At 50.3% G+C, this 27,036-nt stretch overlaps 1 protein-coding gene across 3 annotated transcripts in view; it reads right to left on the reverse strand.

Moving 5' to 3' along the window:
- ANP32A (acidic nuclear phosphoprotein 32 family member A) overlaps window positions 1–26,778 on the reverse strand; it is a 41,165-nt gene extending 14,387 nt beyond the window's left edge. Inside the window, exon 1 of one of the 3 annotated variants that reach the window (XR_014242124.1) lies at window positions 24,948–26,778. Coding sequence is in view for 2 of the 3 variants with exons in the window: in XM_082383377.1 (XP_082239503.1) it covers window positions 24,948–25,664 (717 nt within the window). In the remaining variant the exon portion in view is untranslated. Of the gene's footprint in view, window positions 1–24,746; window positions 24,878–24,947 lie in introns of those variants that run through there. The other 2 variants (XM_082383377.1, XM_082383378.1) reach the window with 2 other exon arrangements.
- Between the last annotated feature and the right edge of the window lie 258 nt (window positions 26,779–27,036).

The raw sequence follows: 27,036 nt of genomic DNA on the forward strand, positions 1-27,036 counted from the left end.
GTAGCTTTGGTTTCAACCTTGTCAGTCCCTGACCAATTTAGTTTTCAGGTCCCAGCCTTCCAACAGAAGACTTAAATCAGATTGACCCCGTGTTTTTTCGGTGCTCATGGGTTTTAAATAGGTCAGCTTTTAAATGGGCCATCCCCTGTTGCAGATCCCATTTCTAGCTCGAAGACCAACTGCTTGAGACACCGAGGCTGAGGGGAAATGGGCTTCTTCTCAGAGGTGCTCGATAGGAGTGATAGACACTTGTGGTTCTGTCCCTAAAATCTCTAGTTCTGCTTAACAGTCAGTGTGGCAAAACCTGCCAAAATCAGTCGGGTTCCACGAGGGAAAAGTCAGGCTCTGGGGGAAAAGCTGGACATTTAGAAAGCTTAGAAAGGCCTTCAGGATCATCTAGGTCAGTGGCTTTCTGACCACAACCCACAGTAAAAAATACATTAACACCTTGGCTCAGCACACATATGTTTTTGTGTGTGTATAGGCATACACACTGAAACAAAACTTACGCTGTTACAATTACTCTTTTCTATTACGTTAAAAAATAATTTTTTTTAAAAATGTGACCCACAGTTTGCAAAATGCTGGTCTAGTTTAGCTCTCTTTTTCTAGAGGAAGAAGCAAGGTCCAGAGTTGGCCAAGAGCCCAGGAACCCCAAGCTGGGTGATTCTCCCACCACACCACACACCACGCCGCTGCTCTGATCGGAAATCACAGTCCCCAGTGGAAGACCGGGGAAGCAACCACGTAGCTTTCGTGTTTCTGCTAACAGAAGGCTGTTCTGCAGCCTCAGTGGTAGCTAAGACTCAGGTCTCCATACCTCTTAAAGATCTTTTAAAATCTTAACTAAGGGGCAGGGTCCCACCTTACTTTAAAACAAACAAACAAAAAATCTAAGAAAAAAGCATCTGGGTCTCTGGATTTTGTTTGTTTCCTACAATAGAGCTCTGAAGGCACGGGTGGGAGCACATGGCGCGGGAAGTCGGTGACGCCATCCTTATTATTTTAGGGAACCATGGAAGGCAGGCCGAGGCTCGCTGCGGCGGTAATTAAGCTGTCGGCAGGGCCTGGGTAATAGGCTAAGCGCCGGCTGGGGGAGGGCCCGCATTAACATAAACCCTGTGACTGGCTCCCTCGCGGCCTGGAACCGGCTTCCTACCTCCTGCCCCAAGCATGGGGAGGACTTAGTTTCTGCCTCGCCAAAGACAGAGGAGCTGGTGCCACTGCAGATGCTTCTCCGGCCAGAAGAACAGACTCAGGGCAGTAACCCCAGGACTGGCGCAATTGGTATAGGACCTGGGCTTTGGGCTTATCAGATGGACCTGTTTAGCTAGTGAAGCCTGGCAGGGCTGGAAAGCAAATGTTATGCCTTTGCTTTCCTCCCCTTGAACCTCACTCCTCCCTTCCAGACAGTCTAGATTCTACTCCACTTCAAGGACTTGTCAGTTCCATCTCCTGCAGGAAGCCTTCCCTGATTGCTCAGCCCTGTCCTAGCCCTGCCTGACTTAACAGCAGGTGAACAATTCCCAGAGCCGGAGAAAATAAGCCCGGAAGGCTGTCTGCGGTCTGTGGGAAAGGAAATGGGGAGGAGTCAAGCTGGGTCTGACTTTACCGTGTGTGTGTGGTGGGAGTGACAGTGCAGTAGGGACAGGGAGAGATGAGGGTTTTGGAACTGGTGAATGACATGATCAAGCGAAAATCTAGCAGGCTGCATCTTCTAAGTGGCTGTCCCTTGCTACCTTCAGCGGGTACTGGAAGGTGTGAGAAGCAGGAGTTGGAAGCAGAGCCCAGTGAAGGCGCAGTCCCAGCAGGCAGTGTTTGAATGGTGACCAGAAGGAAGAGGGACAAGAAGCACGGAGGTTTGGTGCAAAGGATGCTCGTCAGGCAGTCTGATGACCTGGACTCTGGGCCCACTTTGCCACTAACTTGCGATGTGCCCCGGGCGGAGTCACATCCACACCCTCTGGGCTTCTACAGTCCCCGAATCCACACACTGGACAGACAGACAAGAGATTCCTTCTAGTTTCAAAATTCTGTGGGTCCACCCACTTTTAGTCCTCCCCACATCCAAACTCAATCATTGTTCCCCAAAAGGAGGTGGGAGATTTTATGGGCCAGAGGAGCCCAGGATTCATCGTGTTGAGGGATGCCAAAAAGTAAATCTGGGCCGCCGGGCAATTATCCCGGATAATTACTGAAATGCAAAAATCAACCATGTAGTGTCTTAAAACACACCGGGATCATAAAAACAGCCCCCAGGGCTCAAGGTTTTGGGTTCCAAATGTGGGAGTCTGGCATCGCCCCATCTGATGCCTGCCACCTTACAGGACAGCTTGGAGCAGGTATCTCAACACATGGGGTCCTACTGCCTGCTGTGCAATCCTGTGGTTCATAAAAAAACCACACCATCCATGATGAGCCAAGAGCCACAGCACTGGCCCCATGCAACAGAAGAGCCCTGAGGAGAGAGAAGAGGAAGGCCCAGAGAGCAGAGGGGGTACACCCTGGGCAACCTTCCCAAAATGCTGTTTTGATCATGTCACGTCATGGCCCATCACTCCTTGTCCAAAAGCCTGTAATGGCCACGGGATTCTAGTGCCAAACCCAGGGGAGAATTCCCAGCCCCCCGACCATCAATGTCCCCTGACTAAAACCCTGTGCCTCTTTTCAAGTTTGTCCCTGCCTCACCCCTCTGCCAGCCTCCCTGATTGGCAGCAAACACAACGACACCACCTGGCATTTCTTCCCCACGTTACAGTTTACGAAGTGCTTCCCCAGGCATCACCTCATCGAATCCACAGACAACTGGATCCCACCCCCTGGAAACCGTCCCTGCCAGCCTACCGGGGCCCTCAGAGAACCGTGGCTTGGTCGCAGGAGGCCTGGCAGTCTTTCGTCCTGTGGCCTCCCCTCCAAACACAGCCTTGCTCTGGTCTCAGGTCTTGGTGTCCCTTGCTGGTGCCCTGCCCAGAGGGGCTGGCTAAGTGGTCAAACTGGACCAGGTCACTCAAGAGGAAAGGATGGAGTGGGGGAGGGCAATGGCTCTGACCCCTTACTCACTTTTGGAAGCAAAGCACTCCACTAACTCCACTCTTGGGCAAATCAACAAAACGATACAAAAATGGCTTCCTGGGCCCCCTGTCCCAGCTGCCCTGATATGGCTGATTTGGGTCCCTGAAATCAATTTCAGGGATTTGAGCCCAGCTGGGCTGCGACCACTTGTGGAAATCCCACCAGAGTCCTCGAGTCAGCAGGGTCTGAAAAGAGGACACAGCCCAGGGTCTCTGCCGTGGGTCTGGTGTGGATGGTGACAGCTACCCACTCGCCAGGGACCAAGTGGAAGAATGGTCTGCAAAACAGAAGTTAATTCATTTCCTCAGCTTCACCACACAGAGATCCATAGGCCAGCAGTTCATAGCCCCTACCCAGCCCAGGCGAACAGCACAGCCCATCTAAGAAGACACCATGCCTTCAGACTCGGGCTGAGACACTTCCCACAGCCCTCGTATGGGCCCCTGCCAAATTTCCAGTCGGCTTTAGAAAAGCGCTTCAGAGAACTAAAGAATCCCTCATCGCACCTCTAGGGAACCACTGGATCCAGTCCAGCTCCTCAGGCAACTAACAAAGCCAGGTGGAAACCAACACCGTGACTCACCCAAGGTCACACAGTTAGCCCTTTATGGAACCAAACCTTGGGCCATTTCTTAATCCTCTTAACTTAGGGCCCACACCCCAAAGTCACAGGCCTCTCCATGGTGAACTCCTTGAAGCAAGAGGAAACGGAGTAGGAGAAAGAAAACAGCTGTTAGGAAAAGAGCCCCAGGCCTGAACCCAACCCTCCCCGCCACACCCCTGCCTGCCTCTCCTCTCCATGCATGCCAGGAGGGCTGGCAGGGCAGAAGAGGCCAGGGAGGGCTAAGTGGCCTCAGAGAAGAAACCCTCGACCTTGGCCTCCTTCCCTGCCACCTCTACCAAAATGACAGCCACATTGGCAATGACAGAAGCCGAGCAAACACCGTGGCACTGAAGCCCTCGTGTCCAACCACCAATCGGAAACCGCTGATTTGGGCAGAAAAGGGAACCAATCATGCAAAAGAACCTAAAGCTGGGGACTGAAAGTTTTTTCTATCCAAGACCGCAAAACAAATTAGCCAAGGGTCACACATAAGAAGGAATTTAATCTCTTTCTCCCTTAGAGAGAGCTTGCCTTAGTCTGGAAATTAAGTGCTTATGGTAAAAGTATTGGTGATGGAAGTGCAGGAAATCCTAAGGAGTAATGTTAGTTCCATATGCTACTAGCTAGAAGGGGGAAAACAGGAGGCAATGGAATGAGAGCAAGGAAGGAAGGGGAGGCGAGGGGCTGCTGGAAGGAGGGGAGAGGGGTGGAACATGGAGGGCGGGGGGGGGGGGACAGATGGACACTGGGAAAAGGACACAGGCAGTCAAAAAGAGGGCAGAAAGGAGAAAGTTAAAGGCTCTGTGGGTTTTTCTTTACTTCCATAGTTCCACCCTCTTCACCTAGATCTTGGTGATAGAACTTTACCTATGTTTACTGTTTTTTAAAATATAGTACAGGTTGAATTCATTGCTGTTCACAGATTTACAGCTGCTTTAATCTTAAAATGCTAAAAACGAAGACAAAACAAAAACCTTCATGATTCTTGAAGAGTCAGGGAGGGGCTAGACAAATAGAGACGATGTAAAAAAAAAGAGCCTAGAGATTTTAGTCTTCATCAGAAGCTCATAAAGGAGGTCCCCGCCAAGGTGGCCAACACAGACAAGGCCGTCCCAGAACACTGCTGTGACGGGACCAAACCAGAAACTCCAACACCTGAAGCAGAACAAACTTGAAGAAGGTGACAAGGGTGGGAAGGCTTCTGAAAACCGTGCCACTAGAAGAACAATGGAAGGAACTAGTAATGTTTAGGCCAGAGGCGGTGGAGACTCATGATAGCTCTCTCTCTCTCCAACTATTTGAAGGAGAGTCGTATGCAAATAGAAGTACATTTATTCTGTGTTCTCCGGCAGCTCAAGAGCTAAGATCAGTGTGCAGGAATTACAAATAGGTAGTCTTCGGCCCAACGTAAAACATAAGAGGGTGTTTAAATCTTTACAGCTGTCCCACGAAAGAATGGGCCGTTCTAAGAAAATCAGTGATCCTGCTGTCCCAGTAAGCATACACATTGGAGACTGCTCAGTGACTGTCTGCAGAGAACCGTACACATAAACAGCACTGAACAATTATTAAATGAATTAATAATATTGTATGATGAAGTCCTGCACAAGAGATGAGCCTCGGGTCTTTTCACCTCTTAAAACGCTATGATTGATTCTTTCCTCTTTAAAGAAGCATTATGTGTTTAGGCCACAGGCCCGATGTACTCATTCAACAATATCAACAGAGTATCTGTCAGATGCTGGGCACCTGTGCTAGGCAGTGACCAAGCAGCAGAGACCAAAACTGGTTGCCTAGCCCACGGGTTTACAATCTAGTGGAGGAGTGAGATAATAAGCCAATAAGTGTATATGTCTATATACAACATATATAAATGCTACAAAGGGAAAAAGGGGAAAGAACAGAGATCATGATGAGAGAGGAATTTACAAAGCGTACCACGGAAGGCCGATCCAAGCTGAGCTTTCAGTGGGGACTTGAAGCCAAGTGAAGAGGGCAGAGGGAACAGCCAGGGCAAAGACCCTGAGCAGGGAGCATGCTTGGTCCTTCTGGGGAACAGCCAGGATGACAGGTGGTGGTAAAGGAATTTGTGGAAGGGAAGGAAAGGAAGTGGTGGAGTGAGAAAGGGGTGGGGAGAAGGCGCTGTCTGTCAAATGCACTCGTGCACACCCATGGGACATTCTGCACCTAACTGGTGGCAGGGTGATGGGTTTCACAAGCAGGGAAGTCAGAATTGTTTGGACCACAGCAAAGGGGGTAAGACCCAAGACCTGACCATAAGCCTGAGATTTCTCTTGCCTTTCCTTAGAGGAAAAAAGGAGCTTTACTCAGGACAGTGCTCACCCAATGTTTCCCAGTAGAAACGGGCCTTGGCTACACCCCTGGGGAATATCCTATGGCAGAAGGTTTTGCTTATGAGTGTTTGGGTGCATGAGAAGTAGTCAGAAAATGTGGTTTGGTTCCAGGCTTTACCACTTAGGAACTGTGTGGCTTTGGGCAAGACTTCACTGAGACTTAATTTCCTCATCTGTAAAATGGAGAGAAGAATCCCTACCAATCCCACAAATCTCTGTGGGACCAGACGAGGTAAATCGTGCTGTCCTGGACAGTACAGGGAGGAATTTTACGAGCAAGTTTCGTACCCAAAACTTGGCACCCCAGAGAGCAGAGCGGAGGTGTTATGTAGCTGATTCCCCCATACTGCCTTGCACTTAGCTCACAATAAATGTTTGCTGAACTGAAAAGCATTAAAAATAACCTGGGAAAACATGCTGCCATTTTTCCTTCTTCCTATTAAACTGGAGCACTTTGCCAGAATGCTCCAGAACAGTCTCTCTTCTCTGTAATCCTTCATTTAGGGGAAGAACCAACTGAGTCACATCAGGGCAGGGTGTTCAGAGGATAAAGTCCCACGAATGGGGACAGGAACTAGGCCCGACCCCTCTGCAGAAGGCTCCTGGCTCTCTGCATCACCCCGGTCTTTCTCCAACAGCCTGAGCTGATCCAAGTCCAGGCCACCAACGGAAGAAGGGACCGCAGACCATCCTAGGGTCAGCAGCTCCTGGAAAAGCCCATGAAAGCCAGAGATACACAATATATACACCATGCCATCCACATGAAGCCTTGATCTAATCCAATCACCTCTCCCCTACAGATGCGGAGACTGAAGCCCAGATACATAGACTAGCTAGTCCAAAGCCACTTCCGTTATTTTCTTCTTTTTAATTTTTTGAATAAGTAACACAATCATTCTCAACATATACAGTTAATTCTCCTTCTCGTCCTGTCCAGTAACTATTCCACCCATTAAAAATCCTTCCACAGTTTGTTTATACATACACAAGCAAATTCAGAATCTTATTTTTCGGGCTTCCCTGGTGGCGCAGTGGTTAAGAATCCGCCTGCCAATGCAGGGCACATGGGTTCGAGCCCTGGTCCGGGAAGATCCCACATGCCGCGGAGCAACTAAGGCCGTGCGCCACAACTACTGAGCCTGTGCTCTAGAGCCCGCGAGCCACAACTACTGAAGCCCACATGCCTTAGAGCCCCTGCTCTGCAACAAGAGAAGCCACCACAATGAGAAGCCTGCGCACTGCAAGGAAGAGTAGCCCCCGCTCACCGCAACTAGAGAAAGCCCGCGCACAGCAACAAAGACCCAACACACAGCCAAAAAAAAAAAAAAAAAAAAAAGAATCTTATTTTTCTCTTTTATACCAAATTAACATATTATATATTGATCTTTGCCTTGCCTTTTTACATGAAGTTTGTGTAATATACAGTACGCAAAAACCGTCCTCGTTTCTTACTTGCATTGTGTTCCATTGTGTGGATGTGCCATCATTTTTCTTAACCAGTCCCTTATTTGATGAGTATTTGGGTTACTTCCAATCTTTTGCTATAATGTTGCAATATAGACAAGCTGGCACATATGTCATTTTGCATTCACCCAGCTTATTAACCAAAGAGCTGGAATCAGACCCCACTTCTGACCTGCAGGGCAGCAGTCATAGAGACTGGGAGTTCTAGAATCTAATGGGCTCACCACTGTACCTGTGTGAACAAGTTACCTCGTCTCCATCCGTTCAATACTACTACTTAGAACCTACCAAATGCTAGGCACTGCACCAGGCTCCAACGATAAAGGTATCCTTGCCTTCTGCCCCCAAGGTGTTCAGTCTGGGATAGACAAGCAGAAGGGACTGCTACAGCACAAGGGCAAGTTCAGTGTGCCTTGAAGGCCACCTGACCTCTGTGGGCTTGTTTCCCTGTCTGGTAACAGGGTGGCCAGACCTGGACTGTAGGGGGCGTTCTAAAGGATCAAAACGTAATGCTTGCTAAGTACCTAACACGAAGCAAGGCTTGGAGCAGGTGCTCAACAAGGGATAAGCCTAACTCCTGTCCCAGAAGGGGTCTTACTGATGGCAAGGGCAGCAAGGTGTTCTAGGCAAAACACATGGCACTCACTGCCATGCCCGTTCACAACACTTTCCTTACAGAAGGTTGGAATGCACTATTAGTTTTTGAGGCAGCACCCAAGCCCCCAATTATGTCTTAGCCCACTTTTATTGGAGAATGATTTGGCCTTCTCCCACCTTCCAAACCCTCTTTCGTACTTTGAGGTATCCTGGGTATATTTCTCATTTGTGTGCACAAGCCCTCATGTTTGAAGTACATCAGAGCTGTCAGTGGAAACCCAGACACATATTTATTAAGACCCTGGCACTCAAAGGCAAGGATAGGCACACGGAAAGTTGATTTTGTTAGGATTTCCCTGACAGTGTAAAATAATCATTTAAAGGAAAAAAAAATCTAAAGGAGAAAAATCATTGAACCTCACATTTGTTTTGTTTACTTTTAAATGTGTTCTATTTCACAATAATACACTTTTAAAAATCTGAAATTCTGGCATCATCTGTTTTGCTTTCCTGGGGGAACAAATGCAGCAGAGAAAAGAAAGAAATGGAAGTCAGGAGTGTAGAGTATTTCCATATTAGCAGCAGCCCCAAAAGTGGCTGAGAGGAGGCAAGAGGTCAAAGTTAAGACGCAAGGTTCCATGAATTGCTCTGAAGCCAATGACCTGGCTTTGCACCCAGCTCAGCTCCTCAGTACTATGTGACCTTGAGCTAGTTCACTAGCTTTCTGAGCCCCACTTCCCTCATCTGCTAAAGTGGGAATAATCCCATTCATTTTGTAGTGTTTCTGTATAGATTAAATAAGAACAAATGAGTACCTATGTGCCAGACACCACAACAGTTAAAAACAAACAAAACACACACAAAAGATACTACTTTCTCTCAATACTTAGCAAAAAGATGAAAATCTAGTGCCTTTCCTTTAGCAGCTCAAAGCAGAACAGGAGGCATCAAATTACCCAGCCCCCATAATACTGGGAAGCCAGGCTCCTAGCAGGCTGATTAATGAAGTCTTACTTCACCAGAAGCTCCTTTCATATTCATGCAAGACGCCTGCTTCTAGATGAAAACTATCAGCCAATTAAGGCTCATCCCGGTCCTTGGGAGAGGGTGGGTCATGGCTGGATTTGTGATCTGACTTAACTGTGGGTTTCTCTCCCTAAAATAAGCTCCGGGGCCTCTGAGTTCTGTCTTACTATCCTTCATCAGAGGCTCTGGCAGGGTCTCCCTTGCCCACTCAAAGGCACTTGGCCCCCCAAACCAGGTGGGGAGGGCCTGAAAGATCCAGATGGAATCCAAAGAGTACCAGTAGGGGTCCTTCAAGAAACTGCTATTTCAGAAGGATGGATAGAAATCCCACCGTGAAAGGAAGCGAGAGCCTGTGGTTACCCAAACCGGGCCGCATCTCTGCCGAGACAGGAGCCTAAGCAGCTCCCGGTGGTGAGCCCGTGCCTGGGGGGCTGACTGGCAGTTACAGATGCGTTCCTGCTCCCCACCCCCCAACACACCAGCCACAAATGAGAAAATAAATCTACTATTGTTAACGAATGCAATTTGGAAGTACCAATCTTTCAAAGTGCGAGCCTCAAGAGGATGATAAAAGACATTATGGGATGAAAAGGCAGAGGGTCAGCTGGCCTGGGGAAAGGCATAAGGTTGAGAGCAGAGAGTACTGGCCAGTTATAGTTTGTCACTCTTTTGTGTCATGTCATTAGCTCATGAATTCTCATCGTAACCTCGCTGGGCCTCAGCTTGCTCCTCAGCAAGATGATTTGTAGGTACTTCCAAATCAGACATCCTAAGTTGCTGGCTCAGGGGGGCCAGAAGTCCAGTGTAGGTTACTTGAGTCTCTGCTCAAATGCCACTGTGTCAGAGAAGCCTTCCTGGATCATCTATCCCCTTTAACACAGCTTTATCTGTCTTCATGGGACCTATCACACCAGCAGTCATGCCTTTGCTTGACTTATTGATGGTCTCCCTCAACGGAATGGAAGCCCCACATGGGCAGCCCAGATAATGTCCTTGGTCCTGTTCACTGCTGTATCCGGAATGTTCAGGAAAGAACCTGGCACAGGGCGGGCATTCAATCAATACTGGAAACGAATGACCCTCCACAGTATTTTCTATCTTCAGAAATCACCCTCACAACTCTGGCTAACATCAGGCACCAGCCGGCCAGCGCTGCTCATCATCAGGGACGTCTATGGCCGTAATAAGCCTCCTGGGGCTGGCAAGCCATGCGCCCAATACAAGTCTGGTTTCCAGCACAGTGGGCACCTCAAACTGGGATTCAGACCTCGCTGGAGTCTAAGCCCACAGGTCAAGTTCGGAGGTGCTTTTTCACTCTCACATCTGACCCTTTTGGGTGACCACTCCTGACAATGACCACACTGGCCACAGGATCTGAGGGAAGATTCCTGAGTGTCTACAGAGGCCAACTGTCTGCCCTGAACCAAGTTCCCCTCGCTTTTAAGAAGCCAGCATTCCATTTCTCCTCCCAGATTGGCTGCTCTACCTCACCCCACACAGCAGCCCCCGGAGGGCCCTACCCTAGATGTCTCCCCAGACTCCCAGACCACACCTCAACGTACAGACACACCAGCTCTCTTAACCGAGACTCACAAAGGCATGACTGCAACAGAGCCGCAAACGAGATGGGGGCTCAGAGGAAAACCACTCATTATGGCAGCAGGCCAACCTCTGCAGAGGCTTCTTCAGGCCTCCCAGACAGCTGGGGAGCTTTACTCAAGTCCACGCCTGCCCACTCTCCCTGGGCTGCACCGGGGTACACCCGAATCTCCAGGGGGAAAGGGAGACGTGCAGCATTGCAAGGAACGCCCCGAGTGACTGCAATGGCCTGTTCCTGGCCCTCCATATGGAACAGGCCCCTGTGCCAGAACAGACAGATCCTTCCCACTGGCAGCCAGGCGGGAGGCTGGAGGCCACATGACATCATCACAGCGCCTTCCTGATGCACCCAGCTACAGGGGAGCTGTGCTGGGCTCTGCAAACCGTCAGCGCTGCCCTCCGGCAGGGGGGAATAGAGGGACCCTGACTAATCCAAGGAGAGAGGGGCCACCATGCACACCCTAAGGAGGTGATCCCAGAATCCGTAGAGAGAACACTGCTGCATGACCTAGAAATCCTGGGGACGTCTACATCTCGACATCACCTGGGATGGACATAATTTGCTCCCCCTTCCTCCAGTGAGTCAAGGAAGACTTTCTGGAGGAGACCTCTCAGGAGCCGTTTGGATGAAAGATAAAGGCCTGAGCAGGGCAGACCCAGAATTGTGTAGCCAGCAGGGGAGCTGAGAGGCAGGAGGGGCTGCTGGCACAGAGCATGCCAGGTAGAGAGCCTCTAACCCCTACCCCACGATAGGAAGGGAGGCCCTGGGGCACGGGATGTCTGCAGCTTGGCTGATGTAGCTCCAGCCCCACCTCAACAAGAAACTGGGGGCTCTGTCCCTTGCTTGGGACCCCTCCTGCCCTCGCCCACCTGCTTGAGCAGCTCCACGTGAGGCCTCCTTCTGAGGCAGGCAAAGACAGCTCTCCCAAGAAGTATTCCCACCACACACAAGCTCAGACACCGAGCAAGGGCCTTCTTTAGCCGGGCTGGCTCCCCCTCATTCCAACAGCTCAATCAAGCCCAGGCTGGTTAGAATCTACTAATCTTCAGGGGCTGTCCACAACACACACCTGGCATGAACCTTATTTCTTTCAGTCCTGACAACAGCCCCTGGGAAGCAGGTGTTAGTATTAGTCACCATTTTACAGATGAGGCAACTGAGGCTTAAAAACGTAACCTACTAGATATCCTCAAGCCACAGGGCTCAGCAGTCCCTGGCACAGCCCAGTACATCTGACTGCTTGGCCCTTTGGTCCCCTCCTTTTCACAAGATGCCCACTTGCCTCAGTCCCCTGGAGATCAAGGATGGGCCAAGTCCAGCCTTGCTCAATAAATCCCACTTAGCACTCGGCAGCCTCATGAGATACAAGTAAATGAAAACTCACAAGTGTGATGAGCAGGAATCTGGGCACGTGTGAAATGTGTGTGGCCATGGCGGGTGGGGCTGGGGGGGGGGATACAGTGAGCAGGCCAAGGACCGGGTCCCAGCACCTCAGCAGCTTAAATCCTGCATCCTTTCCAATCTCCTGTTTTCCTTGCTCCATTTTCCTCTCTCTTACATCCGCTTAGCTTACTTCTTCCTACCCACTGTGAAGTTCTGCACCCCGCCTCAATGTGGCGGCTTCCAACCTTGCTTTAGAGAACCCCTTTAGAGCATTCTAAAAATACACAGACTGGGCACCACCCTCGGAGACTGACTCGGGAGTTGGGTAGAGCCTGGGAATTTCTCAAAATGCTCCCCTGGCGGTTCTGATACACAGCTGGGGTTGAAATCTGCCTTACCAACCACACACCTTTCCTCCTGCCTATGTGCTGTGTTTACACACACACACACACACACACACACACACACACACACACACACACACACACACATATACGCCTCCCCAGCTCCACCACAGAAACGGGCAGTATGTACCAGCTTTCTGTAACCCGCTCCCCCATGTTCATATCCCTTGCCCCCCAGCCCAGGACATAAGTAACTAGATTCAATGAACTCTACCTGCTACACGGATATTTACGGAGTGTTCCTAAAGCCCTGTGCATCATCCTGGAGGCTGCGCACACAGCCCATGTCAGTGAATGTGGGCTCCCCTCACCCTCCCCTCCACAGCCACACCGTTTGGGCCCGTTGGTAAGGCCAAAAGCTCAGGGGAAAGCTGGTTACATTACGTGGGATGGGGCTCTCCTCGGGATGCATGCCCCTGTAGAAATCTACAATTAATCCCTTAAAATTTACTATAAGGGCTGTGCTCCCCCCCCAGCCCCCACTCACTCAGGACTCTCACTCACTCACGCCTTCTGCAAGAGGCAGCAGAATCCACCGATCCAGACCTTCTGGGCACTTCTGACTGCAGAGTCCTGGCACAACCTTGCTGATGGTGCCCCACAAAAACACACAGGAACACCAGCAGGCTTCTCTCCTCCAGGTTTACCTCTGGCCCGCACAGATCCTGCCTTTGACTTATTTCCAGCCTGACGATTAAGCAGGAGAAAGCCTCCCCCCCCCCCCCCCCCCCCGCTGCAATGACCAGCTGAAGTCTATGGCTGATGGAATCCTCTCATCTCAGGTGCTTCTGGGCCATTCCAAGCATCTTCAGAAGCAGCCCAGGAGTTGGCTTCACTGGACCCCAAGGGACGACCTGAGGGAAATTGGGAGGGTCTGTGCACACAGCCTGACCAGGCAGCACCCAGCTGACATGGGGCAATGGACGCTTGATTTGCTAGGGAGCTCAGGCAGACCACTGGATCTTCCCTGCTTATCAAAGAAGGGCTAAGAATGCTCTCCACTCCTACCCATCAACACCAGGGCGGGGAAGATCTTAATAAGGAAAGGGCACTTAATAAGGCACAGGCATTTCTTGTATGCCGTGAACTTTCGTAACCAAATTAAAAATAAAATAAGCAACTGACTGGCTCAATATTAAAAAAACAACCCAATCAAAAAAATGGGCATAAGACCTAAAGAGACATTTCTCCAAAGAAGACATATAGATGGCCAAGAAGCACATGAAAAGCTGCTCAACATCACTAATTATTAGAGAAATGCAAATCAAAACTACAATGAGGTATCACCTCACACCAGTTAGAATGGGCATCATCAGAAGATCTACAAACAACAAATGCTGGAGAGGGTGTAGAGAAAAGGGAACCCTCTTGCACTGTTGGTGGGAATGTAAACTGACACAGCCACTATGGAGAACAGTATGGAGGTTCCTTAAAAAACTAAAAACAGAATTACCATATGACCCAGCAATCCCACTATTGGGCATATACCCAGAGAAAACCATAATTCAAAAAGACACATGCACCCCAATGTTCACTGCAGCACTATTTACAATAGCCAGGTCACGGAAGCAATCTAAATGCCCATCGACAGACAAATGGATAAAGAAGATGTGGTATATATATATATATATATATATACACACACATACATACATACAATGGAATATTACTCAGCCATAAAAAGGAACGAAATTGGGTCATTTGTAGAGATATGGATGGATCTAGAGACTGTCATACAGAACGAAGTCAGAAAGAGAAAAACAAATATTGTATATTAATGCATTTATGTGGAACCTAGAAAAATGGTACAGACGAGCCAGTTTGCAGGGCAGAAATAGAGACACAGATGTAGAGAACAAACGTATGGACACCAATGGGGGAAAGTGGTGGCAGGGGTGGTGGTGGTGGTGGGAGACTGGGATTCACATGTATACACTAATATGTATAAAATAGATAACTAATAAGGACTTGCTGTATAAAAAAATAAGTAAAATAAAATTAAAAAAAAAAAAGCAAATGACTGGAGGAGTGGTCTCCTAAGTGGATCAACCCCAGACAATCCATGGGGCTGCCGGAAGAAAACCCTCGGACTTTTAATATTTTTTAACTTAAACTCTTAAATTTTAATTTTTTGGTGTAGTTTTACAATGTACATATTTATAGGCAGTGTATGTGAATCATTCCTAACTAAAGGGAGACATACCGGGGCCAGGGCTCAGGTTCAAATTTTTTACCGACACGGGATATGAAACCCAGAAAAACGTGAAGACCACTAGGCTGAGAAAGTGTGAATCAGCCACCCAGAGGCAGGAGCTCACACTGACCCTGGGAAAGCTGAGGACACCAAACCACAGTGGTGTTTCGGATGCTTTGTTTCAGTGGCTTCGTGCTTGGCTCACCAGACCGTGGGTGATGAAAATGACAAGAACGTGCAAGGACCATGGCTCCTTCACTCAACCAATACTTCTACAATGCCTGGCACGTGCCAAGTACACTGCTGAGCCCAAACAGGCCCCATCAATCATGCAGCCTATCGGCTACATGGGGACAGAGATGCCATTTCAAACACAAGCAGGAATGTCTAATTACAAACTGAAGCTCTTTGAAGGAAATTTCTATAAGAGTTTTAGAACAAAAGAAGACCTAGAGCTGAGGAGGGATGGAGGATGAAGGAGATCGTAAAGATGATTAGATGCGAGGGAAGTAATGGTGGCAGTTCCAGAGTGGAGTAGATTTGAGAGCATAAACGGTACTGAGTGAGGCCAACGCAGTGGGAAAGGGGGGTGAGGAAAAAGAAGAGAGTAAGAGGCAGACCATGCAGGACCCTTGTTGGTCTTATTAAGGCTTTTGGGCTTTATCCTAAGGACAATGGTGTATTTTAAGTACAGGGTGACACGATTACACTTGCATTTTGGTAAGATCATTCTGACAAGTTTGAAGCATGGCTTCAAGGGGGCTTTGTGCAGGGGAAATCGGCTGGATGATATTTTGAACTGACAGGATTTGTGATGGAAAGATCACATGTGTACATGTGGGGAGGATGGAGGAGGTTGCAGAGGCCATGGGTTCCCATTGGACATGCTGAATGTGGGGCGCTCTGGGGACACTCAGGGGGAGACACTAGGCGCGTCCTGAGCTCAGTCAAGAAGTCAGGCCGGAGATGTTAACAGTAAACGTCAGACCCCAGGCACCACAAAGTACCTGCAGCTGTCAGTGAGGAAGAACAAGATTTTGTGGGGAGGGAATACAGAACAAGAGAGAGCTCAGGGCCTGGGCTTGACTGAGTCTGATACTTCATGGCTGCAGAGAGGAGGGCCAAAGAACTGCAGAAACTGAGGAATGGCCACAGTCGTAGGAGAAATACCGGAGAAAGGGGGAGGTAATGGGGAACGTATCTCATGAAGGTCAAGGGTGGGAAAACAGTACTGCTGCTGAGGACTCATGTAAAAGAAGACAGTGACGGCTGCTGGGATTTGGGGAGCTCTTTAGGAAGCTGAGGAGGCTGAGGTGTGAGAGAAGTGAGGGAAGGGAGAAGGTGGTTAAAGACAACTCAGGAAGTTTGAATGTAAAAGGGGAGAGACGGCCAGTTGCTAGAGTGAGATAGGAGATCAAGGGATGTTTCCTGTCTGCTTTAAGATGGGAGAAACACCCCAAGCTTGAGAAGGATCCAAAGGAGAGTAGCTAGGTGCCCAGGAGGAAAAAGGTAACTGAAAGGCAGGCACAGGTAAGACCCAAAGGACAGCTGAGCAGGGCACAGGTTTGGTCTAGGAATTTCTTAGGAAACCAGGAAGTTTCCATTTTCTCTGTGAGGGGAAGGTCGTTGGCTGGGAGGGAGGGGGTGGAGGGTTGGTGGGCAGTTTGAGGAGTAGAGTCTGAATTACTCGCTTTAGGTGGTGACCAGGTGTTGCCCAGGAAAAGGGAGAGTCATGTTATTACCCTCAGCAGAAACTACCTACTTAGAATCCAGTGCTGGGGCTATTCCATGATGTTTAGATGCTAGAGCTACACTCAGGTGGAGAAACAACACATTTACTGTTGAATTGCTTGTGGGGAAAAACAACTGGCAAGTTTGAATCTCTAGCTTCTAACCTCCTTCCCCACTGAAACAAATGTTACTTTTTGATATAACGTGTCTGTTGATAATGTAAACTTTTTTTTTTTAAGTGAATGCCAACTGTGGTGTTCTAACGGAACAGACCGTAATAACAATGACATCTAACGTTTATCGAGCCCTTACTTTGTGCCAGACTGTGTGGTAGGCACTATTACATTGTCATTTTACAAAGACAAAAAGGGGGGGGGGGCGGTGAGGGTAGAGAGAAGGGGGTGGAGGAACATGCTTGGCGGAGGGCTGCTGGCACAACCAGGAGACTTGGAAGGCATCCATCCAGGCAGGAATTTAGGATAATGATTCCATAATGCCGTGAGAAGGTCTGGGTTGGGAAAGGGCTAAGGAGAGCAGCTTGAGAACATAGGACCCAAGATGAGATGGTTTCAAAGCAGGAGGAATCACTACTGACCCTCGGTGGAGAGATTTCACAAAGCTGCAAATGGCATTCCCGCGTTCCTCCAAATCAAACCACAAAACATTTGAGTGTGAAGGAACGAACCTTAATATTCATCTTTTAATGTCTTTTAAACATTAACAAGTAATGAAATCAATTTATGGGTCAAAGCCAGCATTTTTTTTTAATGAATATGAAAGTGTTTTATTCACAGTAAGGGAGCGTGTTGTCAGTTTTTCAGATAACCTGTGTATGCATCAATATACACACACTGGGTAGTGGTGTAAAACATATTTCTTAGTATAGGAACAAAAAGTTTCAAAGTCACTGATCTCACTCAACACTCCCATTTTAGAGTGGAGAAAACTGAGGCCCAAAGAGGCCAAACAATTGTCCAAGTTAGTTAATAGCAAGGCTGAGAAGAGCACCCAAGTCTCTAATAGTTCTCTGTTAATTTCCTCACCAAACCGGAATCTCCAAACGCAAATCCCTCTGGGAAAGACAGCCCAGACTTTAATCCACATTAGAGTAAGTGATAGTGGGGTAAGTAAACTCATCTTCTAGATTTGCCACCTGGAGCAAGTTTTGGTAAAAGAAGGCAACAGATGTGTGCACCAGGGCATCTGTGAAGCTGAAACAAAATAAATTTGAGTGAAAACACAGGGGTTTCAGGGTGTGGCCCAGGAGGCACTCGATGGGGCCCAGTGCCAGTGAACAAAGACATCTTATCTTGTTTTACAGGCTTCGTGTTAACAAATGTCATCAGGACAACTGGTTCTATGCAGGGAGGCTGCTTCCATGTCTGGGAAGGGGGCCCAGGCCAACGGGGGCTTTGTTCATCTAGCTTCAACCCATTTTATTAAATGAGAAGTTCGGAATAACAGATGCCTTCACAAGTCTCCATCCCTGCCAGACTCCATCTCTTTAATGAAAACATCATTGTTGGGTATTTATCATTTGTCATATAATTATATTTCAAAGTAATATAAGATTCAGACTCAGGTCACTATTTCTCTCCTTTGCTTGTGGGAGGAAGGCAGTGGTGATGGGGGACTGGGGGAGGGTACTTCCTAGGAGACTAGAGCACTAGCTAGAATAGGGGGTGGATAGGTCAAAACGTGTGTGTTGCAGGGGAGGGCATGGTAGTGAACATCTGTAAGGGAATAGCCCCTCTGGACAACAGAGTAATGAGCCTCCTCTTCACCAAGTCATAATTCAGGCTCAACAACGGGGCCAAGCTCATTCGACCAGGGCTCATGACCACTCAGCAACAAGCTCTCTGCTCCTTTCCTAAGTGATACACCAGAGTAGAGGGCAGGCACCGTGGTAACGAGACATCTGATGAGCATCCTACACAATCTCCATAAAAGATCCCCAACAGCCCTGAGGTTTATTTCAATGTGGTAAAATTAATATAAAATGAAGCTCTGGATGACCAGCCCCCAAAGCTCAATCAAGGTGCCTGTATTACCTCGAGAGGCTGGTGGTGCAGCAGAGGCCCAGAGAGGGAACTTGGTCTGCAGTTTGCTGTCCTTAAAGTACAGGCCACAGTTACGGGGACTAGGATTCACCCTCTTGGATTTATCGCCTCCTCCCGTGGCCTGGCCAATTTTCTATCCATTCCTTCCGCTCATTAGCTCAGGCACAAGAGGCTAGAGAGGTAGAAAGAAGGGCTCTGGAACTCAAAGCCACTTTGCTGCTAGTACGTTCCCCAGGCAACATGCCCGGTGGAAGAGCAGCAGGCCCAAACTAGAGATTCTAGGATTATCTGTGCTTTTCAGTGATCTGTGCTCTGAAGTTCTGATGTCAGCCACCAGGTACACAGCTGCTGCACCTTCCAGGCCTCAAAGCTCCAACCGTTGCAGTTCAAAGCTCCTTTTCTCTAGCTCTGAGAAGACATCTAAAACTTAAGGGTAACCATTTAACTACAAGGTATGCAAAAACCTTTTGAAATATCCTGAATATGCAAGATGAAGAATTTCGGTTGGTTACACAGAATAACTTCTGGATAGAAGGGATGCTCAATTTTACACCAGCAACAAGTATGATTTCTCTTCTTATGGATGTTCATGGATTGAGGCTGATTTCCACCAGACATCAACTAGATAAAAGGCACATGTAAAAGGACTTGGAAAGACCCCTAAGGCACCACCCAGAAGAAAGGCTTCTTACATGCTTAATAAAAAATTTAATAATCAAAAAAATTAAAAAACTGAGATCCCAAGGTCCTTCCCCACAATCTATTAAACTAGGGATTACTAAACTTTTTCTGTAAGGGGCCAGATAGTAAACCTTACCTAAAGGTAAAACTGACAATACTACATAGGCACTTTTATAATGAAAGAAAACAAATTTCCACAATTCTTTTATTGATAAAATTCAAAACATATAATGAGCACAATTTTTTTCCTAATAAAGGTCCAAGGAGACAAGTATAATTCTTTGCAGGGGGTAAAGGGAGACAACATTTCACTTAACTGGGATTCAGTGTTCCACATCATCAAACTGACTGCAATGTTTACATGTACAAATTATTCTTAGCTCGTGATACAAACACAGGCAGTTCACCCAAAATTTGGCAATGCCTGTGCTAAACCAATGTCCAGGGGTGGAGCCAGGAATCTGCATTCTACATGCACCCGGATGATTCTGGTGATGGGCCACATTTGGGACCCAACAGACTATACAATTTTCCAAGTCCTTACTGTCTAACTAAGGACCTCCGGTTTTACAGTGGGAGCAGAACCCAACTCTGCTGCTTACCAGCTGTTTGACCTACTCTCCCAGCCTGGATGATTCACCCTCACAACAGAGGATGTCACCCTGCTTGGCCTATCCTTAAGGAGTTGTTGGAGGATTAAGTGAGATGATCCATGAAGTGTTATTAGTAAATTAGATCCTGGAAACCAAGGACATGCCAATTCTGTTCAGCTTTTTGTCTGATAATAAAAGTGGGAAATGCATTACATGCACGATCCCACACACACCACTGCCTGAGTGGCTCCTGCTTATCTTCTCATTCCTCAAAATGTGTCCCCCAACACCTAAAAGGCCAGATTCTAACCAGATGTGATGTGCTAACCCAAACTAGGGAAGTGTATGTATGGCCTCCTCCTTAAAACCGACAAGCCAGAGAGCCTCTGATCCTGACCACCCACCTCAGTATCTTCAACCAGGAGGCTGTCCAGTCTTCTCTCTCATAAGGTGGCAATATTTCAAAGCCAAGGAAGAAGCAGCTCTTCCCCACAGTCTCTTACAAGTAAGGGTACTTCAGGGGAGGCAGTATAGAGGTTGAGCATGCAGATTGGCTGTGATAACATCTTTATGCCTCGATTTCCTGTGTTAATATAAGGATTATAATAGTACCTGCCTCCTAGTGCTGCTGTGGGGACTAAATTAACTGATATGTGTAATCCACTTAAAACTGTAACCAGGCATAGCATGGGTGCTATACAAGCATCAGCTATTATTATTGTTGTTCTCTAAACCCTAGAGACGCCTAAAGTTGTGCTGCATCACACCCCCCCTATCTCTCTGAGAATAACACTATCACATACTGAGCACCCGAGGGCCAGATCAAGCCAGTTTTGTCACTGACTCATTAAATAGGATTATTCCCATTTTACAGGTGAGGAAACCAAGGATCAAAGAGGTAGGTTAAGTTAACCGGCTTGAGATCACAGCGGCAGGTTAACTTATCTTACCTCTGTGACACGAGGAATTTACACTTAGGCCTGCGTGGTTCTACTACCCAGCTCCCCCGTGAAGCCCTCAGGCTCAAAACTACCATCAGCAGCAGCAATCCAGTATCAAAACATAACTGACCATGTCCATACAGAACTCATGCTCAATTTTCTGCCTCTGGATCCCTGGTAGGCTTGCATAAACTGGAGGTAATATCAGGCTACTTGAACCCAATTAGGCAGTAAGTCAGTCTGGAAAACATGATGTGACGTATTCCAAAGGTCAAAGTTAAACCTGGCTTCCTGGGCAGCCTTGGCCGGGCACTGCCATGAAAGCTAGTCTCCATGCAGACATCTACCAGAGTTTAACCAGTGAGGTGCTTAACCAGCATGGATATCAGCTTTTAAAAAGTCTCAGAGAGATGCCGGCGACGCGATGCCTTGCCTGGTTCACAGTCAACAGCCAGAGAAAGGCAGTTAGAAAAAATAAGACATCATTTACTTTTTAAAAAGCAACCCTTATTCCCTACTCTTTTCGGTTTAGGGTTACCTTTACTACTGTAGCTGCCTTCCCCTGGGCAAAAATAAAAGGGGGAGGGGCAGAGGAAAAGCAAGGGGGCCTCCCCTAGCAGCCAGCAGGGCGCTGCAACACCCACCTGAAACACCGAGCGCGACCTACCTTCCCGGAGAGCCCAGCCCCGGAGGGCGTTTCCCCAACGCATCAACTCGTCCCTCCCGGCTAAGCGGCTGCTGTCCTCGGCTTCAGTCAGGGCCGCTAGAGTCGCGTGCGCCCCCCCCCCAAAAAACCTCATGTTTAATTTCTCCCCCCACCCTCCTATCAGTTCCGCATAAAGAGCAAACACCAGGGCGATCCGTTCGTCTTTAGGGCCACATTGAACTACGTCTAAAACGCCTGCAGGAGGAAGGACGAAATACTGGCGAGAAGAGGGGCGGGGGAGGCAGGGAGCGCGCTGGGGGTGGGGGGAGCACTCGCCAGGAGGATCGTCGCCCTCCCGGAGCAACGGCCGCCGCAACGCTCCAGCAGAGCCTCAGGCCGTTGGCAAGGGGCGGGGACCCCCATCGGGGCCCAGAGCACAACTGGGGGTCCCCGGAGCCCGCTCCCCTTGCTGCCTCCACGTCCGGGGCCGTCGGGGCGATGGCGCAAGTCTGCGCCCCCCCCCCACCCAGGGACAACAGCCACGGTGACAAAATGGCAGCCCGGCGCCCGGCAGTCGTGCCACAGGCGAGCAGGGCCCCGGCGGCCGCCCCTGCCCCCCAGTAACGCCTCGGCGCCCTTCGGGCTCGGCCTCCGGCGGGCCTGGCCGTTACAAAAACAATAATAATAAATAAAACACCTCGAGCTCCAAACCAGCTCGGGAAGCCAAAAGGCCCGCCCGGAGGCCAGCCCGGCGCGCCCGCACCCCGACCCGCGCGCGCGAGGCCCGGCCGCCGGGTCGCCCGGCCGCCGGCCCGCGCCCCGCGCCGCATGGAGCCCGGCGCCCGCATTAGGAGCCCCGCGCTCGGCGCCGGCCGCGCCATGGGGGAGGGGAGGGGCGGGCCGCGCGAGACCCGGGAAACATGGCTGCTTGTCCTATTTCGGCGTCGCGGCGTGGCCACCAGCCCCCGGATCAGAGTTGGGAGAGGCTCCGAAGGTGGGTGTGTGGGGGCCCTGGGGGGAGCACGGCAGGGAGGGGTGCAGGGGGCGCTCTCCGGGAGCTATTTGTCTTAAGAACGTTTAAAAAACCGAGTTTCTCCTCCCTCACCCCTTTTGTCCCTCATTAGCTAGCTTTCTCCCCCTCCTCCGCAAACGGACAGAAAGTGCCCCCTCCACCCCCACCCGCGCCCCACCCCGCCTCAAGGTAGGGGGCAGGCGTGTGGGCCGGGAGACTCGAAGGCGAGGGGGCGTAAGCGTGAGAAATCGCTCCCAGTTCGGCGCGGTGCGCTCCCCTCCCCCAGCACACACTCGGGAAGTTTAAAGAGCCGGTTCGACCCGCTTTCGATCTCGCTCCCAGTTGGCCAGCAGCGGCGATAGGGTTGGCCGGGCGAACCGTGCCTCCTCACCCTCCCGCCGCGACCCCGGCCCCCTACTTGGCGCCCTTCCCCCTCCGCACGGGGGGCTTCCGGAAAGTACGCGGGAAGCCCGCGGCTCCGGCCCCCTCCCCCAACACCACACCCAGCCCCCCAATCCTCTGGCTCGGGGTCCAAGCTGGGATGAAACCGGCCAGAGAAAGGCAAACCGCCGGCAAATTGTTCGCGGAAACTCCAGCGTCCTCCGGCGGGCAACCCCTCCCCTCCCTCCGCCACCCCCTCCCCGCCCTGCGCGCCATAAGGCATTGCACGTCTACAGTCCACAGCTGCGTTATGATGGGGGGGGGGCACAAAAAGGATCTTGTTTTCAAAAGTCTCACTCAGGTTTGGGGGAGGAAGTAGAGAAAAGAGGAAGCAAGGCCTGCCTGCGCCAGGGATTCGGGTTTTAACGGGCTGGAGGGGCGACAGGTCAGCGCATAGTGCTACCCCAAACTCCCAACTCTGTGGAACCCTGGCCACCGGGGCTGGGGTGAGGGGTCCTCCCGCCCGCGCTCCGCTGGTCCCCGGAGGGGCCACGAGAGGAGTCAGCCAGCGTCTCCGCCCCAGACCCGGGGTCTCCTCCGCTGAGCCTCCAACTCACATAAAACAGTGTTTGAAAGCGAGAGGGAGACAAATAAAAACGGGCGTTCGAGTAACCCACCCTCACCTTTCCCCTCCTCGGGGGTAGGCTTTTGCCCGAGCCTCCCAGTTCCCTTCGGTGTAAGTTTCCTCCGACCGTACTCCCGCTACTGCCCAATCAATAACGGCGAGGGGAAGGCAAACTCCCATCCCGGAGCTGCGTGTCTGCTAAGCCCGCATAAATCTGGACCCAGCCAATACCCACCACAGGCACCAGCTCTGGGCAGCTCGCGTCCTGACAAAGTTTCCCGGGCCCATTTATTAACTGGGCGCCGAATGGCTGCCAAGGAGCCCACCCTAGAGAAAGACGGGCCGGGGGTCGGGACCGGGGGTCGCCAGGGCTCAAAGGCTAGCATCTTAGGGAGGCCGGAAGGAGCAGGGGCGAGGGGGGACCGGGACGTAGCCTTTGGGTAACTTGCAGTAGCGATCGCGCGAGGTGGGAAGGCGCGGGGATTATCTGTGCCTTTGCACGTTCGAAAATCCCTCCCCCCGTCTTCCAATTTATCCTCCCTTCGGAAGGAAAGGAAGAAACATCAGCATCTGGCCCGAAGGTGGGGTGGAAAGAGTGAGGGAGAAAGAGGAGGAGAGGAAGGGAGGCAGAGAAAGGGAGGGAGGGAGAGAAAGGGCGCGTTCACGAACACTACAAAGTTACAAATATGGCTCCCCCGTCTCTCGCCTCATCACTGCAAAGAAATGAAGACGCACTTTAAACTCGAGCCATTCCCAACTCCACTGCAGCCCCCTCCCCACGCGCTCTCCCCAGGGGCCTCGGCCCACATTTATCAGAAACTAAACCGGACTCGCGAAGCCCAAAACTTATTGTGTGTGTGCGAGCGAGCGAGCGAGCGAGAGAGAAAGGGAGGGGGAAGGCGCGGGAGGGGGGCGGAAGGGGGGATTCATTTATAAAATATAAAACCCCCTTTTTTTGTTGTTAAATCCAGGAGGCAGCCCCTCTCCTCCTCCTCTCTTGTTAATCTTTCCCTCAGACGGAGTCACGGGAGCAGCGAGCTCAGAGGGTTATTTTGCCTCATTCTCTCCGACCCAAACGCGTGCGCCCGCTGGCCCCCGATGGGTGCACACTCTCGCACCCACACTCGCACACGCGGGAGCACACGCACAGGTAGTCACACACCAAGGGCAGCGGCGGCGGCAGCCGGAACATGCTCGGATGGCACTGCAACCCCCCAACCTTGCAATTCATTTGCAGTCCGACCCCCAAACCTACATCTCCCGGGCGCCCCCCTCAAAAAAAAGTGCCTCCCCCCAACGCACACACACACACACACACACACACACACACACAAAGTAGGAGAATGGACCGACAGAGATATTTTTGGCAAATGCTCACATCAGAGGGCGTCCTGTTCCGCAGCTCTAAATGAATCCGTTTGTCCATGTCCATCTCTCGCGCTCTCTCTCTGCAGAGGCTCCCGCGCCGGCGGAATTCAATCAATAAACCCCGAACCCACGGCCGCGCGTTTTAGGACTTTGAAGGCTCAACCAGCTCCGCTCGGTTCTCGAGCCCCCAGCACCCGCGGCGCACACTAACCTGATCACCGTGGAGGCGGGATTGGCAGCCCGGAAGAGTGGCAGCAGCCTTAGCCAATCGCCGCCGAGGGTCTCCGGGCAACAGCGAATGGTGGCGGAGGCGGGGGGGAAGGGACCAATGGGCGGGCTGCGCAGCCGGCCAGGGAGGCTCAGCCATTTGGTTGTGGTGCCGGAGACGGACCCCTTTAGATTTCGGGGCGGCTGAGGAGCGCGGCGGCAGCTCGGCGGCTGAGCGAGGGGGGTGGGCGGAATGTAGGGGGAAGGGAAGGCGACTGTGCCTGGAGGGCCGAGCCGCCCGGCCTCGCCAGCCCGCCGCCGCCTCAGCGTTTGGCCGGGGGCGGGGCCGCAGGTGCGTTATACGAAAGGGAGGGGCGCGGCCGGAGGGGCCGGGGGTCGGGGTCCTCGCCGGGCCATGGGCTTCGTGGGGTTGCCCCGGGCCTGACCGCGCCGCACGACCGGGTTGTGGAAAGAGGCAGACGGCGAGAGGTCTGGGGGCCGCGGACTGCCGGGCGGGCGGGTGGATGAAAGGCCTGGAAAGAGGGGAGGGGTCAAGGGTGCGGTGGGGGGAGGGGCTGGTCATTTTCTGGGTCCAGCGGGCAGAGCTAGTGGAGCGTGGCTGCTGCCCCCCATCTCCTCTGCGGGTTCCCACCCCCTGGCTGCGGCTCACAGCCCGCGCGCCCTTTCGCCTCCCGCCTCGTCGTAGTCCAGCCGTGGCCATCGCAGCCCCTTGAATACATAAGTAAATAAAAAGCAAGATGCGTCCACTTCTGGATGACTTACCTTGCGGTCTCGACTCTCCCCAGGGAGAGGCATTTCAGTTTGCATGTCAGCTTGGAAGGAGTGATCACCAAGAGGCACCCGGGGTTTTGTTTAATCAATAAATGAGTGAAGACCATGGACTAAGAATTCATGCTGAATATATTGAATATTTTAAAAAATGGAAAGGGAAGGTGCTAGTAACTCCTGGCTTTCTGGACCGAACATAATTTATGGGCTTTATAGACCTTGTGAAAGAAAACGGCGCACAGTTTATTTTAATTGTCCACCTGAGTCATTTGGTTCAATCTGGGCTGCCAAAGAGGCTCTATTTGGAGCACTTTCTCCAAGTTTTACGGTTTGCTTGCTTTCGGTTTTTTGAATCACATTAGTTGTAAGAGACCTTAAAGCCTTAATTCCTACTTGGTTAACAACTTCTTATGGCCAGTTCTAGGACAGTGTTGTGTACTACGTTGGCTGCCTATGTCTGTTAACAAATCATGGGGATTGTTGTCAACAGGACAGATACATCTCCACACAACTGTTTTTCGATTCTTTTATTTCTACACGTCTACACTCTTCCTCATGCACTCCAAGGTAGTTCTTTTGCATACATTGTGTTTATTTTTCAGGGACATGGGTTCAAGGGAGAGATTAAACCAATATGTATGTTGCAAGTTTGAAATATTGTTACATAACACCAATACAGTTTCATTCTTGAGCATACAAAGTTTAGGAGGAAATAAAAAGTGACAGAATGTAAATAAAAGGCACATACAGAATGCTTACACTGGGGAAGAAAACTGTAGTAACTTTAATTTTGTAACCCGACGGATTGCAAATGTGAAATCCTGCAACTAAGCATTTTACTCAGTAAATTCTTCTTTCAGATAAAATATTAAGTGGAATTGGAAAAGTGATCATGGATACTCTGAGTAGCTGTGAAATGCAAAATAAAAATGGAAAGCCATTGTTTTATCTCATCTGCGTAAAAATAGTATGGGGTAATTTATTTGACTTGTTGCCTTAGCTGACATCAGTCTTCCTCAGTTTTGTTAATCTTATTGAGGTCAATTTGTGTAGCTGGAATTTATTCTTTTTAAAATTGGCTTAGTTATAAAACATACAGGGACCCCAAATTTCCTCTCTTTACCAGAGTCAGCTGTTATTTCTGGATATGGTATTTAAGGTTGTTTCAAAACAGAGCTCTTCATCAAACACATTTAGCCAATATGATGTCTAGAATCTATATAGCACAGGAGACCTGAAGTTTATGTCCTCTCTGGTGGTAAATGCTCATCTTCAATTTAAAATTTTAACCACAACTAAGTCCA

The sequence above is a fragment of the Balaenoptera borealis genome (assembly GCF_965194805.1).
Source record: "Balaenoptera borealis genome assembly, chromosome: 3".
Classification (NCBI taxonomy): Eukaryota; Metazoa; Chordata; class Mammalia; order Artiodactyla; family Balaenopteridae; genus Balaenoptera; species Balaenoptera borealis.